The sequence below is a fragment of the Thermobia domestica genome, chromosome 16, assembly GCF_964235325.1.
Source record: "Thermobia domestica chromosome 16, izTheDome1.hap1.1, whole genome shotgun sequence".
NCBI lineage: Eukaryota > Metazoa > Arthropoda > Insecta > Zygentoma > Lepismatidae > Thermobia > Thermobia domestica.
The window spans coordinates 38,355,395-38,376,897 of NC_137469.1; the positions used below are offsets into that span (position 1 = coordinate 38,355,395).

Consider the following 21,503-nt stretch of genomic DNA (forward strand, 5'->3'; position numbering starts at 1 on the left):
TAACCCAAAGTGGAAGGACAGCTGCTGCAGTCTTAACTAATATCAGAGACGGATGATACTTCGTTGCAGGCCCGTAGCCTGCCCAAAAATGTAGGGATTGGCGGTAGAAGTTGGGAAGGGCCGATCCAACCATATTATAGTCCATCACCATATTATAGTTCATTTGCAAGTCTAGCGTGAAAATTTTAGAGGGGTCCAGCAAAAATTTAGGAAGGGCTCGGCCTCCTAGACCCCCCGTGGATAAGAGCCTTCTTCTTTGTAAGATATCTGAGCTGTCTCTGATAAGAAGAGTGGCAAGATATTTAAATAAAATTGTGCTTTATCGGATAAATATTGCATATATGAACTAATACAGCTGAGAAAGAACATAAGGTAAGGCTACACATGAGAAAATGTCTGATTCAAAGTCAATTTACTGACCTGTTCTTTAGAAACAAGTATCAACACGGAATCACTACATCGATTAATAAATCCTTAATGCGTGAAAGTGCCGAGTAAAGCATTACCAGGTAAAAAACGAAGTCATAATGAGAATTCATATTGATAAGTTATATTCATATAGGAGAGTCAAAGAAAGCCATTTCCCAAACAATTTTCTATTGAACACTAGCACAATACGGAGAAATATTACCTCAAAATTCTGTCATAATTTCTCCTCTACTAGTATAAATGAGCTTAGACCCCATTTTCACGTTCTAAAATTATGTGTAAATGATTCCGTGAAAATAGGCCAGTTCCTCTCATAGCGAACCATGCTTTAACTCCTTTCTGCATGATTTGTTTCTTTTAGTGAAAAAAAATAATCAGTATTGGAAATCCTCATATGGAAACTTGAAAAATGAATTAAAACTTGAATTTTAGATTTTTCACTTAATTCCGATGAAAAATAAGTAAGTGCCATATGTGACACACTTACCTTACAACTCACAAAGAACATGCCAGATGATACCAAAATCTCACACAGCAGACAAAACAGTCATTTGATGCCTTTGATAAATCACAAAAAAGCTAAAGTTAAAAAAAGGGTATGTGCCATATATGGCACGGCATGCGGTAAGGCGTTAAGACAGCGGTTGTCAAACTGCGGTGCGAATTATACTCAATGTCAGAGTTTTAGCACAGTTTGGATCTATTTTTTTGTCTTTGGATCATGTAGGAAAAAAAAAAAAAAAACATAAAAGGGCGTCATGGACCAAAAAGTAGCGTTTCTATCTTTCTTCCTTCCTGTTTTCGTTTTTTCTTTCTTTTTTTTCTAAAGGAAAGACGTTAAACATAGTCATAACTAATTTTCAAATTACGTGTATATTTTCCACTAATTTTGTTGGTTTCTACCTAGAGAGTAGAAATTAAGTCGTGCCATCATTGAGGCATTATAAAACCTAGCTGTTCGAGTCTTTAAGTCAGTGTTTTCCAACCTTTTTTGACTGACGCCATACTTTACTGAGCACTCACCACATCACGACATGGTTAAGCTAGAATTGAGTGTTGTTTCTGCCATTAATGCCGTTTCTGCCGTACAGTCTATCTCAAAATTATTTCAATAGTTTATTTTAATTTATTATTAAAGGCTTCAAGGTTAATAAAAATCTTTTAGTTGTAGTAGCGTTTATAGGAGTGAAAAAAAATCTCCAAAGAAAAAATGACGTAGGTGAGTGTAAACCCAGGGCCGTGCCGTAGGGGGACGAGCGGGGCAACGGCCCCGGGCGCCGAAGTAAGGGGGGCGAAAAATTCGGGAGAAAAAAGGAAAAAAAGATAGTAAAAATTGCTTGGAATATATGTATGGGGGCGCCGTCGTATATTCTCGCCCCGGGCGCTGATTTTCCACGGCACGGCCCTGTGTAAACCCTCTTATTTTTCTAAACCAACACATAGATGATGCACGATAGCCACACCATATGTTAAGATGAAACTGATCAACGTTCTCATTACGAAGCTACACGGTATGGTTAATGACATATAGTCCAAAATTGTGATAAACTCTGAAAATTTGTCTATAATATATTGCCTAAAGATGAGATAATATCAAAATTAGAGATGCTTGATTGTAAGTAGTTCTTGTGCATAGTTTTGAGAGAAAATACTTTATATAAGTAGAAAATGAAAGTGACTATGTTTGTGACTTAATAACTTTTGAACCACCCGACCGTTCTCAATCAAATTTTCAACATAGATGAGGTTAGCGCCTGGTATGGTTTTCATAATTTCACTTTGACTGTGCAACTTAGAGGACATAGAGAGGAAGGGAAAGATATTTTAAAATGATAGAAAATGACCGATATTAGTGCCGAATCCATAGTTTTCGGGGTCTCTGAGATGAACAGTGGCACTTCTGATGCCGTTAAAATTCAAATTCAGCCCTGCAGCTTGGGGAGGAGAAGGGAGAAAATATATATAAAATTAATCGAAAATGACCGATGTCAGAGAGCGCTTCAGTAATAGAAAAAGGTGACTGACTAACGGAACATATTACTAATTTTTCCTTATTTTAACTAGTGGTGGGCACAAAAACCGGTTTTTCGGTTTTCTCCAAAAAACGGTTCGGTTTTCTTCAAAACATTTTCGGTTTTCACTGAAACTGGTTATCGATTTTCTCCAAAACCGGTTCGGTTTTTCTCCAGATCCGGTTTGGTTTCCTTCCAAAACTTTTCACCGAACCGGTATCGGTAAAAAGCCGAACCGGTTTTAAAAGAAAACCGAAACCGGTGTCGGTGAAAAACCGAACCGATTTTTGGACAAAACCGAAACCGGTATCGGTAAAACAAACCGTTTTTTCAAAAACCGAAACCGGTTTCGGTGAAAAACCGAATCGTTTTTTGAGATGACCGAAATGTCGGTTTTCGGGTTTCCGGTTTTTATAAAAACCGGTTTTGCCCATCCCTAATTTTAACCCAGCGAAGCGGGTAATTGAAGCTAGTTTACTATAATAAGTATATCATTAGTTGTCGATAATAGTTGACAGCTTTTATGCTACTGGAATAGGCTAGTTATTTATTTATGTGTTATCTTTCTAAAAATACTGGTAAGTGACAGATTATATCGATCGATTTACTGTTAAGTATCGATTGTATCGACTTTACCTTGTCTTCTCCTAACAATGACGCTCATACTACTTTTAAATTTACACTGTTAAAAATAGTTTCTTAAATACGAGAAAACAATCCTCGTATTTGAGAACATCCGTTTCTTACCTGTGCACCGAGTAATGCATTCTTAAAAGTGAGATTTCGATTTTCTCAAATCATTTGAGAAATAATGACTCAAATGCGAGGAATTATGTCTCATTTTTGAGGGTGCAAATGCTTTCTCAGATTTGAGAAAAACTGTATTTTTTCTTAAAATTGAGAAAGTAACATTTCAGGAAATGAGACGTATAACCCCAATTTTGAGAAACACATTTCTCAAAAAGATTTGAGAAATATCTTCCTCAAAAGCGAGAAACGGTGTACAGAAACGAGAAGACGTAAAAGGATATAACCAAAATATGAACATGCAAAAAATTCAAACTATTAATACACCCAGAATTTATATTAAATAAACACCTATAGTTATAGATATTGTTTATAACGTAACACATTTAAATCTTCCCTCCAACTCAAGAAAATTCCACGAATACCAAGACGACTTGTACTTTAAGTGCATTACTTATTCCTACTGCATCAGACAGTTGAAAATTTTCCTTTTTATCACTGTCCACTTTTTCAAGACTTTTCTTTTTCATCGACGTGGTTTACTCAAGATTTTCCCGTTTCCTCCAACATTATACCAACTTCTTGATAATTCAGATTCAAGAAGTATCCGTCTACTTCAGAATAACGGCAACATTTTCTGCTGGAGTGTAACGTCCCACGCTTATGCTACGAAGCTCAGGGAGACGTTATTATGATAATGAGTGAAAATGGTGCAATGAAAAAAGTGAGGGAATCCCGAGAAAACACACATAAGATGTTTACTCACACTGTCCAGTTGACGGAGGTGGAATCAAACTAGGGACCACATGCATCGGATGCTACTTCTACCACTGAGTCATCGCAGTCCAATATGCCTACTTCTCTACCATAAAAAAGTTGCCTACATGAGAAAACACCGTGTTTGTGGGTTTTTCCAGGATTCTCCGGTTTCCTCCTACAAGAAACGTACATAGGAATTTATTTTGGGAGGGGTTCCAATCCAAGTTCAATACGGGGTCAAATTGTATTAAAATATGTAAAATTGTCCCTAAAATTAGATAAAATTTACATAAAAGTAGCGATTTCGGGGAAGATCCGGAGTTCCAGGATTCAGACCCTACCTTCCACTTTCTTAATTACGGTAGGGGCATGCGACAGTTTCTGCTCCTCATAAATGTGCTGAAACTCCATTGCTAAGGATTCAATTCAGATTGGAAACAAGGTCACAAAGCCATGCAGAAACTGCCAAGAAACGTACGTCCACATTTTCATTACACCAATATTATCCATCTCTATCACTGTCTCTCTTAGCCTTGGAGCACAATCGTTGGACTTTGGATTAAAAAATAAATGAAATCTTTGAGTTTTACTTCCCACAGTTGTGTTGGGTAGGCTAAAGGAGACGATGATGATGAGAATGAAAAAGATAGTGGAATGAAGAAAGTGGGAAGAAATGGGAGAACCCCGAGAAAACCCATGCATACTGTGTTTATCCACCAGAAAGGCCACTTGCTGCAAGCTGAGAATCCTGGGATCAAAGCAAGGGCCTCATCGCATCAGAGGTGAACGCTCTACCACTGAGCTACCGCAGCCTCTACGTAAAATTAAGAGCCAATGCGTACAGTAGTATGCCACAAATAACCTGTAAATTTGTGTCATTAAAACGATTGCTGGTGGTGAAAAAAAGGGAGCCGCCAATCTATGCTTGGTGATCAGTACAAAGTACCTTTGTATTACAATCCATAATAATAAATCGTACGTTGTTTTGTAACGCTGTTTCTAACTACACAGATGACTTATGTATTCTTTGTTTCTGTACATAAGCTATTTTGCACATTATAACGAATGGCGAAGGGTGTAAAACATTGTCATGCCTCCCCGTTCTATTGTAATATAGAAAACAGCGTGCCCTACGGGGCTCTAACCCACCTTCACTTGTTATTGCTGCAGTCATTATTATGTGAATTGAGTACTGAGCTTTGATACATAAAGGAGCCAACCTGACTGCTATAGCCTATATAACCTGTATGAGAGGGGTCAGCGTTCTACACCCTAACGAATGTACTACAGTAACTTTTAGTCTATGGTAGTATGTTTACAATTCACCCAAACTCACGTTCAAAAGTTGATATGTATGCTGCTCTTCACCGCTGTCACATGACATGTATCCATACGCCACGTCAGCTGCATCATCTACTACGTACTCGTATCCATTCGCACTCTACTATAGCTGAAATCCTTTATCTCGTTTTCTGAATAGTAATTGAGCCCTAGCAATATCACTCATTAGTAAAACAATGTAATATTATTTCGGTAAGATTGTTACCGTTATTTTTAAATCATCTATGATATTGCAAATCACGCACTATTCCATTCTCATTTTTAAGAAGTGAGAAAATCTCATAAATGGGAACCTGAAAATTTGCCTTGAGCTCACAAATGAAAACACATTTGGAAATAATGAGACATTTTCTCTCAAATATGAGTAAACATTACTTATTTTGTTTTGAACTTGCATTTTTCTCATTTCTGAGCAAGGAAATTTTTAAGAGTGTATAAATTCATAAACTTAATTTTCTTTATTTTATTTTATTATTTTAGCTGACGGATCATTTATTCCATCCGCGTAACGGCACTCACGGTCTCGATCTTGTGTCCATCAATATCCAAAGAGGTAGAGACCACGGACTTCCAAGCTATCCTGCGTGGAGAGAGTTCTGCGGGCAACCTCGGCCTAAATCATTTGAAGATCTGAGGAACCATCTTGATGAGGAAACTCGACAAAGACTGGCCCAGCTTTATAGGTAATTCTGTTTTAAGTGTTTTCTAGAAATGTTTATCACAGCCAGATACAAAAATTTTGGGAGTATGCTCTGTCCTGTGGCACAACAATCCAAGCTTTACGAAATTAACATTATCCTTCTTTCATCTTCCCCGAACACAAATACATTTTTCCTAGATGTTTTTTGCCGGGAACGGTAAGATGGTCCTGTAAATCTAGTTCTCTTGGAGATGAGGCAGAGTGGAGAGGAAGGTCTATACCGTGAAGGTCGATTTTGCATGAAGATCTATGTACTCGCCCATAATGTTGGGCACAAGAAAAAAAAAAAAGTTTTTCTCGTCTCGCTTCGTAAATTTAGTAGAAGTTCGTCTCGTCTCTATTCATGAATTGTTTCTCATCTCGTAACTATCCTACGAGAATTCTTTCTTGGGGTTTCCTAACTATCCTACGAGAATTCTTTTTTGGGATTTCGTAACTATCCTACGAGAATTCTTTCTTGGGGCTTCGTAACTATCCTACGAGAATTCTTTTTTGGGATTTCGTAACTATCCTACAAGAATTCTTTCTCTTGTAGTATCTATCATACGAGAACTCTTTCTCGTCGCGTAACCATCCTATGAAAAATTTTTTCTCGTCTCCTAATTATCCTACAAGAATTCTTTCTCGTCTCCTAATTATTTTACGAGAATTCTTTCTCGTCTCGTCTCGAAATTTTTCCAGTTTTGTTGTGAATTTAATGTACAAAATACATTCCTTGGTTTTTTCCTAATTTTATCTACAAGTTATCAGAATCCTTCCGCTTCACGAGAGGCACACGAAGGGTATGATAACATTTAAATCTTATTTATAATTGGCGTATATTATGTAATGACTTGCGTATCTTTAAACGTTGATAAATTATCTTCATTATGTTCGTTAATCACTTCATTAATTGATAGTTTTTATACTATTTATTATGTAATATTAAAATAGTGTTTGAGATCTAATACTTGGGTGAATTAGTACTTTCCAAGAGATTCAAGAAATTTCTCGTCTTGTCTCGAACTTATTTCTGGTCTCATTTCGTTGGTTAACAGTACTCCCAACTCTATTAGATTCAAGGCCCGGTCATGTTTCTGAGCCTGCAGTTGTGTTCTTTATTACCACGGTGCTTCACAAGGACGCAAAATGCAAAAAACCCAAATTCAATTTAGAGACTGTCCATTTATTACTATGTATCCTGTGGGTATTCCCAATATATTGATGTTCCAACCTGCTTGTGACCATTGAGGATAACAAGGTAGTATTGGCAGTACGGCGTTCATTTAGCGTCGTGGGGTCAGATGGGGAGCTATTTGAATGGGAGAAGTCTCAAGTGCGAGTTGTAGCTCAGATCATCTCCTCAGAGTTGGTCCAGGCTTTGCTATGGCGGATACCTTCTTACAACTTATGATTTCACCACCATCCTTCCAATGGTGGAGTGTATAATCAGGGTATGCCTAATTCACAGAAGACTATTGTCCTTCTATCAGTTAATCAGATAATCAGAATATACATGATTTGCGGAAGTCCATTGTCCTCCTATCAGTGAATCAGATAATCAGGATACGCCTGATGCGTGAGAACTTATTGTTCTCCTACTAGTTGATCAGATAATCAAGATACGCCTGATCCGCAGAAGGCTATTGTTCTACTATCAGTTAATCAGATAATCAGAATATACATGATTTGCGGAAGTCCATTATCCTCCTATCAGTTAATCAGATAATCAGGATACGCCTGATTTTCAGAAGACTATTGTCCTCCTATCAATTAATCAGATAATCAGAACACGCCTGATGTTGGGAGCCTATTGTCCTCCTACCAGTTAATCAGATAATCAGAATATAGCTAATTGAAAGAAGACGTCCTTCTACAAGTTAATCATTGGATGGTACAATTTCCTGGCGGCTCACTACTATAACAAATGTCTCACCTTTCCAAGGGTGTTTGCCAATTTTCCGAAGAAGGGTAATGGGATACACATATTGCACAAACGTCCGAAGCCCACCTCGCAGTTATACCTACTTATGAAGGAAAATCCTCTAGCGAATAGGACTCTACCGACATATTCAGAGTCGACACGGACGGATTTAAGGGAATCCCACTTTCTACGATCGGTATCAACAAGCGTCCTAACCCCACCAGGTATTAAATCAGAGTTCAAATCAATTCGGGAGCCTAAAACCAGGGTGGAGTTCGACTCTAGGCTCTGCCTACCTCATGTGGCGACAGATGTGGTAAGTTCATTACCGGATCGAACTACACAAGCAATTTGCTCATTTGGGAATAGTATACATTCCATTTCCCGTCTAGAAGAAGATGCGGGCACCGGTCAATAAAACTAGCAACAACAGCAATGGGACGAATTCGAATTAAGGTCCTTGGCTGATCGTTTTAAGGCCTTCGGAGATTCGTGGCGGGAAATATAGTTAAGTTGCCGATTACAAAGTGTTTGCAGTACCTTCTCCTCATCTATACGTCATTTCGACCACATAAATGAAATCTTTCGTGTAGTGTTGCCCATGAGATGAAACAAAAAATAAGATTTTCTTGTCTCGTCTCGAAACATTTCTCACCAATTTTTGTAAATTTGTGTACTAAATTTTAAGCCCCGATTTTTCTTAATTTCATCTAGAAGTTATCAGATTGTTTCCACGCCACGAGAGGTACACGAAGAGTGTAATGTAACACCGTGTAAACTGAATCATGTAATATTAAAAGAATGTTTAAGATCTAAGACTTGCGTGAACTAGCGCTGCCCACGAAATTCTTAAAATTTCTTTCCTTGTCTCGAAAATGATACGAGAATTGTATTTGTATTTGTCTCGACTCGAATTTAGAAAGGTACTTCTCATCTCGTTTTTGAAATGGAAACAGAAATTTCCCGTTTCGTGGGCATTACTACTTTCATTTATCAAAAAGCTTCAAAATACCAACTTTCTTGCATGCACATACGTCCAAACTTTTGAAGAAACATATTACTACAGAAGTCTACTACTTTTTTTGTGATTGAATTTTAAGAAAAAGTTAAAATAATGAAAGATAATATTCTGTTGCAGACAATGATCAGTTATCACATCGAAACCGTTACTGATTTTCAAAGTGTGTTTTTGCATGATGATGCACCACACCAATGGATATTCTCTTTAATCATTCGTAGATACGTACGTACGTAAAAATGATAATATATGACTTAAGATTTAGAAGACAGTTACGGATGAGGCCCTTGCATACCAGACTCCCCAGGGACGTCTGTAGAATCGCCTTTTTTTTTTTTATCTAAAGAGAATTTGAGACCAGAAGTCTTATATAAAAATATTTTCTTTTTCTAGATCAGTTGAAGATGTGGATTTATATAGTGGGGGATTGTCTGAGTATCCTGTGGAAGGGGGTATACTGGGACCAACATTTACATGCCTATTAGCTGATCAATTTTTGCGCCTCAAGATTGGAGATCGATTCTGGTATGAGACAGCACAACTACCGCAAGCATTCACTGAGGGTAAGTAGCAAATGCATTAAGATATAATTACTAAGATTTGATAATTCCTATTAAGGGATCGAGTGCTAACTGGAGAAGAAATTAACCTTACTAAAATCTACTACTGCGTAATCTAGTTTCTCAAATTTAATAAATTATTTTTAACAGTGTAGTTATCTGTATAATTTTACTTAAGATTTGAAAGTGTAAGTCCTCAACGCAGCTTATAAAAGTCAGTACACTTAATAACTTGATACTGCTTTCTTCATTAGAAAAATAATGTGTTTAAAACATTCGAGAGAGTTCTAGGCTTGTCATTTATAGTTCTTAAAAGAGATTAATGTATTAATTTTCCTGTCAGAAATAGTAGTAAAGGTTATTTTAAATTTGATTTCATCCATACTAGCTATAAAAATATAAACTTTGGGATTTTTTTCTACTCTAATTCCTTAGTTTCTCAAATCTTCTTCGTCATTAAAAAAAAGGACCCTTTCTTTTCTCTCTGCATCTGGAATCTTTTTTGTTATACGATAACTTCACTATTATTATTTTTTAAATTGCAGTTTGGTTTAATTTTAGGTTTGATTCGGTAAGATTATTTTATGTAAATTGTCACGATTCCTAGCTCGCCCCGCCCAACGTACAATATGTTAGCAGTGGCGTATTTGAGGGGGCTATCGGGCTCAGATCCCCCGAAATAAGTTTTTAGTTTTTCGCACTCGACGTACAACAATAATCCATCTTACCATTTCTAAAAATTTAATTGACTTCCCATTTTTTTATGCTCTTTGTTCAGAAATAATACTGTATTTGTTAAATTTCATTCCATGTAAGAACTATGTTCTGTCTTTCTTTCTTTCGTTCATTCTACTGTTCTGTTTCTTTTTCTTAGTTGTTACTTTCTTTCGTTTCTCCTATCATACTTTCGACCGTTGTTAGTTGTGATTCTAGTCGGTCGTCGTCAGTAACACCAGAACTAGGAGCAACTGATAAGTGAAACTGGTGTTCCACACCAACTTGTGCGGATATCAACATAACAGGACTTTAGTTATTATAATAAAGGAATATTTACATCGTTTAGTTATAAAGAAAGGTAAATGTTTGAATTAAAGAAAATCAAGAGGGGACAATAAGTAGTTCAGGAAATTAGGTGGACCAAAAGGATGCTTCCGTTTTCTTCTATGAATAGAATAAAAGGTTAAATTCACTGCTAAATTTTTGTATGTATCATATCGTAAAATTCATCAGTATGCATAAATTAAAATATATTTAATTCTCAAACTAAGGTGGGCAATTGCCTGTCTTGCTTCCCTGTGTTGTGCATAGTCCCCCGAAACAAAATCCTAAATACGCTACTGCGTACTAATAATATATTATATTTGTTCACGATTATGGCTTGTTTGAAAGAATAATTCTATTTAACTCCAGTTAGAATGACGACGCAATTTAACAGAAAATATTACAAAATATTTGTCTAGTAACCTTTCAGAAATTTAAGGTGAAAAAAAAAACTTCATATGTATCGTTCTCCATATTTCTAGCAACAGTTATTTATCTTTAAAAGAAACTAAATGATAGTAAATTGAAAAATCATGGGCCCCTCTGATGAACAAACTACTGTTGGAATGAGTCTCGAACTTTATGACACTTGAACCGGAAGCGCTCATGCCCATGGCTCACCAGAATCGATTTCCCTGGTGGGTTCGTGATTCACACAAACCTGTAGCCCAGAGAGACCCGATGTGATCCGGAGACGTAACATCATACACATGGAAAGTGTGCATGAGCTTGCTAATTTAATTCTACACTGAAAGATAACTAGATGTACCAGAGTATAAATGCATCAGAATCTCAGAAAAGAAAAACTCACGTTGTTCTTATGAGGGACGTCAAAATTTAATCGACCGAAACTGTGAAGCTTATCTGTAGAATAGTAAGAGATACTACTGAGGCCAAATAGAGTTTTTGTTTAATATTTTTTTTTGTATAGTCTGTGTTAATAACTGCTACATTTTTTATCACATGGAGAGACGAATAAACATGAAATTAGATGTGAAATAGTCAAGAGTTGGTACTGGGAATGAACCACTATTCGAGCTCAACCAGTGCACATTATTAATCCACTATAATATTGTATAGTAATGCTGTAATGTTGATATTTCAGGTGTTTCTGTGTCTATTTGGGTCACTGGGTCAGATCGAGTCTGAGAAGCGAAATCCAGACACAGATGCTCCGGACAAATTCGTGACTCAAGTGACCGAGGTGATTCGGTGACTGGTTATCTTTCAAGACGGTGGTTACTTTTAGTTACAAGGTTCTTGTCACCTCGTTAGATAACTTTATATAGTATATATTATAATTGACATGAACAATACAATATCTATGTAATATAGTCATGGGTGCAGTTGTTACATATGTACGAGGTGGTATCAAAAATATTCGAGACTAATTCTGTAATAGGCCAACAGATGGGAGCGCAAGGCAGCACGCATAAGCACAGGGAGCTCCGATCTCCGTAAATCAGTGTGGTAAGAGACATCCTGTGTATATCTTGAAACTTTTTGATATCACCTCGTATTATCCCTAATAATAATTTTTCAGTCTATCTTCAATTCAGCTTCTAAATTTCTTTAATTTTCGTATATATTCTTGAATCACAGGGGAATGAAATTAAATCTTATCTAGCTCTTATTGGCTTCACTAGTTACGTTAGATAAGTGAGCTAGAAACTGCTTTGATCAAAACAATTGGACGAGAAAAGCTTTTAAGAAAGGCGTTCGAATGAACACATTCCTTGAAGTTGGTTTATGTCAAACTAACGAATTCAAGGAATCGTTCTTTCTAATCAAATTGTACTCGGTAAAATTAAATTTTCTAATATTTATTAAATGCTTACTTAAAATTCATTTTAAGCACACAATTTTTATCGTTTTGGGGTTAAAATTTCTTAATCTCTTTTAAACCAACATGCGCATGGAAAGACTGAAGAAATAATATACAACTGAAAACGATGGCTTAAAAATCACCGTGTCTAAGGCCCGACATTACAGGGAACCTACTAGACCTTACGTAGCTGGTTGAGAATATGCATATATTTCGATATCAGATAAATCAAATTCATTACTAGAAACCGGATGTTTAGGCATTAAAAACTTAGAAAATAAGCAGGAAAATAGGCAATTAAAATTTAAAAAATAGGCAGTGAAATAGGCACTAAAATGTAACTAGAAATAATGAAGATAAACACTCAATACAATTATAAAATAGATTCAAGTCATAGATAATGTTCAAAGAATATAGAAACAAACCTGTTTGTTAATATTTTTTTTTACCATATATATGAAAACGAAGCTTGATAACCATTCCATATCCATCTATCTATCTATATACAATGTACCACGTGCTTGTGTTTACAAACACCTAATATATATATATATATATATATATATATATATATATATATATATATATATGTGTGTGTGTGTGTGAAGTGTGTGCGTTTTATTTATATTATATAAATTATATCTTTTCCCAATGAAGGCTTATTTTAAAGAAAATGCATAATACTGGCAACATTAGGCACTAAAGCAATTCTTTAGGCAGTAAGGGGCGAATATAGGCAAAATAAAATTGGTTTACACCGAAACCATACCCCCATATATATTTTAAAACGTTATTTTTTTTATTATATCTTTAATATTAAAGAATAGGGATTTTGTCTAACACCCAGTCTCTATTCATTACATTTATAATGTATATTGATAACTTATTCCTCTCGTTTATTTTAAATAAATAAAACCATTTTAATTGCAGACCAACTGAACGAAATAAGAAAGACAACTTTGGCTCGTGTTATCTGTGACAACTCAGATGCTATAGAGGCCATGCAGTTATGGGTGATGCGTAAAGTGGGTCCTGAGAACAGAAGAGCTCCATGCACCAATGAACTTATTCCACGCGTCGATTTAGGTCCTTGGGAAGAAGATCCTGATGATTTAGATTATCCTCAAGACTCTGATGAAGACCCACAGGGCGACATCTTTCACCACCCAGGAGAGAAAGATGATAAAGGCCATAATAAAATGGGAAGAGTAAAGCTTATTAATCTAGGTTCTAATCTGCGGGTGATGACCCATCCTCAGAACGTTTCGAAACGTCAAAACGAAACTAATAATGTTAAAGGAAAGGTGATTAATCTGGTTAAAAGTGAAGAAAGTACTACACAGTGTGATACATCAGCAATGACAGCAAGTGTGATTTTTGGAAATATTACTATATTCAACAAGAATTTGACTGGAAATAAAATGTCGACAGAAGAATTTATCTGGAATAGTTTGGCAAATCCTGTCTCAATACCAGTCACAAAAGTTGAAAAAACTCCAATGGTAATATTGAAAAAGATCAATTGGATAGGAATAGTGACTCTGGATAAGAACCTAACATCACAGCGTCGCATATGGATAAACGGGTCCTATTCTTCTTATGATAAGTCAAAATCTGAAAATACTCTATCATTTAAGCTCTTGTTAATTTTGAACAGTGATGATACTATGGACGAAATTATATCTTTATCCAATAATTCTCAATTTATATCAACTATCTACATGTATGACAATTCAAATAATACGAAAGAATCGTTGAGAGATTCCTACAAAGTAGTGTTTCATAATTTGTGTAAATCACACATAAACCAAAGTGAATCTGAAACTGATTCTTTGCAAAACCACTCCAATAAAAGCGTCATTAAACATTTACCTATCATCCTCCATGGAACATTTTCTGAAAATAGTTTAAAATTTCTATGGAATGGTAATATGTCAATTGTACCAATATACACAATACCTGATGTAATAGACGTTGTTTACCCCACTATTGGAACCGATCATGATAAATTGTAACGGTTTTATTTGTTTATCGAATCAGGTTGGTAAAGTCGAAAATCAATTCCTTCCTATTCGAATGGTTATAATAATTAGACATCGGATTTTTATGCACTTAAAATTCGTGAAATATGTATGCCACTATGCTGTTAAATGTGTTAAAATATGCACTTAATATGCACTAATAATGCAATAGAAAAGAATATTTTTCAAACATGGAACAAAGTTGTGACAATGTTTTGCATGTGAAATATAACATTTACTCTTTCCTGTAATTAGACTCATTATATATCACAAGATACTTCTCTTCATTGTTTAATGTGAGCTTGCGACATTTGTAGCCAGAAAATGACCTGTTAACATCCATTCATGTTATTGGACAGTATTTATACAGGGTGTTTCAAAACAACACCGAAAACGTTTGGGAGGTGATTCTTGACACCAAGATAAGACAGAAAGTATTGACCAACCTGGGTGTACAAATGCTTCCTTTCGGAGTTATAAGCTGCCGAAAACTTGAAAAATGAACTTTAAAGGTCTATAGCTCCAATACTATGGCACCTACCGTATCGGCACCAAATGTTATCAGTGTTGTTTTAAAACACCCTGTAGAGAGGAGCAAGATTAGTATCTGTATTTTCTGACAAATTGAAATTTAATTTTTTTTAAAATCATTATCAGATTTCTCTTACCGTCTTGGCAATTGTAAGCGTCTGTGCTCTGGTGATCGGTTGCTAACTATTGGTCCTCCATAATCTAGGCATTCTTCCATCCTTCCATGCAAAAAAGCCGTTCTGTTTTATAGACATATAAATACATTGAAAATACAAGCTAAAACTGGATTTATGCCAGCCATAAGTTCTGAAATTAAGAACTTATAGAATATGCTGAATATGCTCTTGAGCACTAATATATGCTCTAACCTTTAAAGTGTGCATCTATATGCATCATAAAACTTCAAATTCGAGCTGCATTATTGTTGTTAGAAATCCTTACTAAGTTAAAGAAAGATGCATATAAGCACACAAAATATGCATTTGCATAAAAATCCAATGTCTAGTAATAATAAATACATTTCTTTATGTATTTATAGTTGTCTTTAAGAAAAAGACAAAGTAAAGTAATTGGGGTTGTTAAACTTTTATACTAAATAAAGTATTCTAGTCTTTGATATATATTTAATTGAAGACAAAGAAGACAAAGTAATGATAACTGTAATTAATTAATTACTCGAACTATTTCTGATATTATTAGTTGTAAATGTATTTGTCTATATTTGAACAGATTATAATAAGTTGTAATTGTCCTTATGGCATTATCGGAGGAAATGATTTTGGTGAGTTTAAATGTGTTTATTACATTATCGGAACAGAAGTCAGAAATTGTAAATGTTTTATATATATATATATATATATATATATATATATATATATATATATATATATATATATATATATATATATATATATATATATATATATATATATATATATATATATAAACAAACCTGACAAGTTGTAAATCTGTTATCTCAGTATCGCAACAAATTATAAGTTATGTCTGTTTATCCAACTGTTGAAACATATCATAATAAGTTATAAATATGTTTGGAAGTCAGTAATAAGTTGTAAATATGTTTATTATACTATTAGATAAGATGGATAAGGTTACAACGTCTTTTATTTTTTTTCCATTGTCGTGTGATATCATGATAAGTTGTAAATGTGTTTTATTTCTTTCGGAGCAGAACATGACAAATTATATATTTGTTTGAACATTATAATGTTTAAATATTTGATCATTAATATTTAAACATTATAATGCTTCCTCCTCCTTTTATCTGCCCCCTCCCCTTGGTGTTCTTAGGGTTAATATGAGAATACACTAAATTAATGTTAAAGTGCAGATAAAAATATATTAACATATGCCAACATGTTGGACCCAAATCCGGACGTTGACATATACAATTTTATCCACACATAACTCAATGTATTAATAACCATATTAGCATGGGGGCAATTTGAAGAGTTTTCTCATAATAAACTTAACCATTAAATTTCAGGTAGAGCAAATAATTAGTTAAGATGGATGAATTAGATTGTAGAAATAAAAGTAAAGATATCAGATTAGAATATTACCCAAATCTGGTGCTGAGGCCTTACGTTAAAATTTATAATAGCTGTCATATGAATTTTGAAGATAGGATAAGAATTAAACGAATTTTGAGACAAGGTCGAATAATAAAGTGTGATATCAATTAATAACCAGCATTGTACTCACCCAGACTTTGACGAGTGAAAATTTGAGATGTCAATCCTTCCAGTCAGACGGTCACTTCAGAACTCTCTTTGAGTTCCCTACTCTTTTTCCACCTACCTTTTCTTCCTAGTTTTGGTAGCGTCATTTCTTCCGCTTACCATTACATTTTTAGACTTACTTCATAACGTGAAGTGGGAAGTGTTATTATTTCCTTGATACATTGCTACGTAACATATTTTTATATTTCCTATTTAGAAGAATGTTTTAACTAAACATAGTTTTAAATTATTATGAGACTTCCTTGATTTCTTTGCATGTGTGAATGACCTATAGCACCAGACTGGGAATTGGATTTTATTTGCAGTTAATATAACAAGGTTTACAAAATATTGAAGTCAAAACCAATAAAATATTAATCGCCCTTCACCAAAATGCTTTAGTCATATAACAATATCATTAACGATTAACTTCCTGGGTTTTCTCCTAGTATGAGTTAAAATGTTAAAAACGAAATTCAGAACACTTTATTGTTACTTGTTTTAAACCTTGTCAAGAAAAAAAAACGTTCGTAACAGATGTACGTATGTTAGATTAGGACATTTTCATATTTCTTTTTAAAATATTGAAAGATGAACTGAAATTACATCTGTAGTGTAACGACTCATAATTATGCCTTTTAGGCTAAAGGAAATGGATATTTAATAAAATTGGATGATTATGAGAAAATTGGTGTGTAATGGCGGGAGGAAACGGAAAAATCTTGAGAAAACACTATGTTGTTTACCAGAAACTTGCATGCCTGGGGTCAAACTAGGGTCTCCTCCCGCCAGTTAGAGATCTATGTTCACAGTCATGTTTGCTCTTTTATAAACTTTAAAATTTACATTCTTGAATCAATGAAAATACTACAAAGACTCAAATATTTCTATCTATACTTCGTCTCTTTGAACCCTATATCACAAGCAGGACAGGATTAGGACTTTTTTTTACGGGCGTGTACCAATAACCACCAGTATATTTGAATTAAATTTAATTTTTTTAAAAATGCCTTTAGGTATCTGTAGTGTGAATGAGGAATTGCCATTAAATGCTCAGTGTCTGGTCTAGGGAATCGGACCCACGACTTTTCGAATAAAAAGCCGACGCTTTACCAGCTGAGCCAAGTCTGCTTTGTATCGGTATAATTTTCAGTATGTAATTAATATTGTAATTAGCTTGCTGTTTTAGACCAGGAATTTCTTTAATCATGGACACTTGAAATATGATGGATACTTGTATCGTACAGAATTCTTATATAAGTGTTGCTATTTTCACTGCTAGCTTCTCATCTTAGATAGTGCATTTTTACAACGAAGGGGGGTGTATGTGTACCGGTGCACCCCCTAAATCCGACCCTGGTTACAACCTATGTATAAAATGTTATGTACGAGTGAGCGAAGAGAGATGAAAATGTAGTACCATAACTAAAGGAGGACAAACTAAACATGGCCCCCCGAACGCCACGTAAAAGCCAAATCCATATTACGTAGAACATTTCCTCAATAATTTATTTCGAAAATTGTGTTCGTTTGCTACGACAATTTAATAAATATATTTACAGTCAAAAGTAAATTACAATACGTAATTTTCAAAATTTTAGTTTTGTTTTAAGAGTCAAAAAAATATGTATTGTAGAGAATTTTGTATAGTATATACAGCAGAAACATAAACATTATGGAACTGCGATGAAAAAAAGACTGGAAGTGCTTGAAATGTGATATGGAGAAGAATGAAGAACATTAGCGAAGAGGAAACAAAATTCAATGAAAAGGCATTAATGGAAAGTGGGAAGGAAAGTGGAGCAATATTGGAAATAGCTGAAAAAAGAAACTAAATAAGGCATTCAATTTGAAAAGACTATAATTTTTTGAAAGTTACAGAAGGTAAGGGAGGGAGGAGAGGAGGAAGATTAGAATTAACGAATTATAATAAAGGAGATATCCATATGCCAAACCTAAGAGATTAGTGAAAGTCTTTAGTGTATGAAAACTAACTTACGGCAATTAATTTGCCAGTAATGTAAAATACATTATGCTGATGCTATTGTATAGTTTTTTGTATAGATATTTTAATATACTAAATATAACTATATTGATATTATCTTAATGTTTAAGTAAATTTTTTTATCCAAACAAAAGAGAATGTTCTCGTCTTTTCTTGGTGAGTGTTTCTATTTTTAGGTCTAAATGATGGAGTCTGATGCGTTATTAGTAGCCAGACTTACAACGCCTTTCATAAGAAACGTGGTACGTTATGTTTAGGGATGCGCACGAGACAAGATTTGTGGCTGTCTCGTCTCGAAAATGTGCTGTAAAAGTGATGTCTCGACTCGAAAAATGTATATTTCTCTATGGGAAGAGCCGTGTCTCGACTCGAATTTCGTCAGGAAAATCCTGTCTCGACTCGTCTCGTGCGCATCCCTAGTTATGTTGGTGCGACTTTAATGAACCATGAAAAGGGGGAGGAGTGTTCGTGCGTCTTTGATTTCTGACTTGCTTACTCATTGAATTCAACTTTGAGGGAAGTTTTAGCATGTGTTCCATTGAAGCTTAGATTGAATTGTGGTTAAAGCTTGGTTACGTTACAATTACACTATAGAGCAGCAAATTTGAAGCTTCACACACTTAATTAATACGTATATGGAGTGAATCTAGACATTTTTGGTGGGAAGAACAATTATGAATCCTTCGAAGGTAGGATATCTTTTTTCCTGTAAGTACGCTAGAATACTTTTCCTCTGATGAAAAACAAATCCCGAGTTCTCCCTGAATATGTCTATGTGTATACTCTGTGCACTCAAGTATACTACGTACACTTATCAGCAAAAATAAGTACACATACCATACGTCAATAAATTTGGAACGAGATAATTTTTAATTCAATATTCTTTGTCATCGAGAGAACTTGATTCTCTGTACAATACTGAATTCAGTTTGTTCGAAAATTATCTACAAATGAACACGGAGGGTATGTGTAGATTTTTGCTGCTGACAGTACAATTAATTTTTTTCTGTTAATCACTTTTGAGCTTTTAGAAATTTTATTTTTATGAACTTGAACATATAAAGTAAGATAGTTTATAAGGAACAGGGCAATACGAACTGTGAAGATGAATTACAACTTAAATGATTGGTGACATTGATGTTTATATTTTAGCTACAAAAACGGCCCTCGACACTTGTTGGTTGCTCGAGTAATATATATGATAACATCAGTAGAGACTCAACCAACTCATAATGCTGTGCCCTTGCTGAGAACCAAACGCGTGAACTGTGTCTATCAAAGGCAAACTCGCTAATCATTTGCTCAAAAAGTGTGTTTCATCTTATTTTACTTTGTACTGTACATTGCATAACTTTTGCTATAAAGTTTGTCCTACCACGTAGTCAGAATTACGTAAAGGGAAAGGGGGATTGGTGACATGAAATACTGTGGTCATCACGCAAGGGACTCGATCATTTTAAACTATTTTACTGGTAACATATATTGATTCGTTTAGCCAGAATTTCGTAATTGGGGGGAAGGGCGTGACATGACATACTGTGGTATCACACCAGAAGTTCGATCAATCTAAACTATTTTACTGGCAACGTATATTGGTTTGTTAGGACAATAAAATGAGGATATGTTGTAAGTATTTTAATAACAAATTATGAAGAAATCTCGGCTAAAAGAATTAAAAAAAAGTATTGAAAAAGATTTTACAATGTTTACGTTTCTTCCTTTGTTCATTCAAATATAACAATTTTCCTTTCATTATAACCTCAACTATTATAAAAACTACATATCCACTATTATAAAATGTACGTACTCAATAATGTCTTTTGAAATATTTTACAATATCTGCGTTCCTTTCCCTGTTGAATCAAATGTCAACGAACTTTCTTTCCACATATCTTTTTGTTTTTATTATTCTGCCAACTACTGCCTGTTCCAAATGAGAAGTTAAAGGAGCAGTGGAAAACTGTTTCTGAAATATCAGGTTTGGTATTGCAGAGAAGCGATGAAATTTTTTTTTTTTCATTTCTGGCTTCAAAGGGGTGGGGGTCCAGATCTTCCCTTGGCTATGTGCCTGCTATCACAAATTGAATTATTTATTTTTGTCTAAATATTTCCAAGTATTAATAATAGATGACAGACTTATTTACATAAAATTTTAATTTCAATTATGATATTCAAGAACGTGTATAATATTTCAAAGTACTTATATCTATTAAATAAATGTGAGTGTTATTTGATAATCTCAAACGCATTTTAAAATTTGTTACAAATAGCTGCAGCTTGTAAATTTCTATTAACTACTCAGCAAATAAAATGTGACTATTATAGTACGAAAGCTCTCAATACCAGTTCTGTACAATGCATAATTGTTTGTATAGTTTGTACATCTTTGAATATGAATATTTAATTTTCGAGTACGAAAGAACTGAGTTTTGAGGTTTAATATGTGGTTACCCGATGCGCAATAAGTGGTTACCCGAGTGAGGTTTGGGGTTACCCATTCAGTAAATCAAATTTACACTTTTTATAAATTATTTTGAAAGTACGTGCTGGTAACTGATGAACGTTATAAATACGACTGCCTAAAACTTCAGTCATCAGTCTAATGGTTACAAGATACAGTGAAATAAAAGAAACACCATAGAAGTATCATATTTTCGTATTTCGGAAAACATGTTTCGGTAGAATTTCGGAAAACTAAATACTGAAACAACTTTGACAATTATTTCACATAAAAAGTAACAGATTTCTGCGTAGAGTTAAAGGATACTATGGAATTCGTAAAATTCGGCTTGTAAAATATTTTGAAGACTGTACTAATAGGGATTGAGGTGTTTACTGAGAGCAAGAAGTCGGTAAAGTCTAACGGTCA

General features: G+C 34.5%; 1 protein-coding gene across 1 annotated transcript in view; it reads left to right on the forward strand.

Annotated features, from left to right (window-relative positions):
• LOC145673027 (immunomodulatory peroxidase-like) overlaps nt 1-15,716 on the forward strand; it is a 78,166-nt gene extending 62,450 nt beyond the window's left edge. Inside the window, exons 12-14 of the mRNA XM_081742351.1 lie at nt 5,769-5,971; nt 9,303-9,472; nt 13,266-15,716. Of these exons, the coding sequence (XP_081598477.1) occupies nt 5,769-5,971; nt 9,303-9,472; nt 13,266-14,350 (1,458 nt within the window). The 3' untranslated portion in view covers nt 14,351-15,716. The remainder of the gene's footprint in view (nt 1-5,768; nt 5,972-9,302; nt 9,473-13,265) is intronic.
• The last annotated feature ends 5,787 nt before the right edge of the window (nt 15,717-21,503 follow it).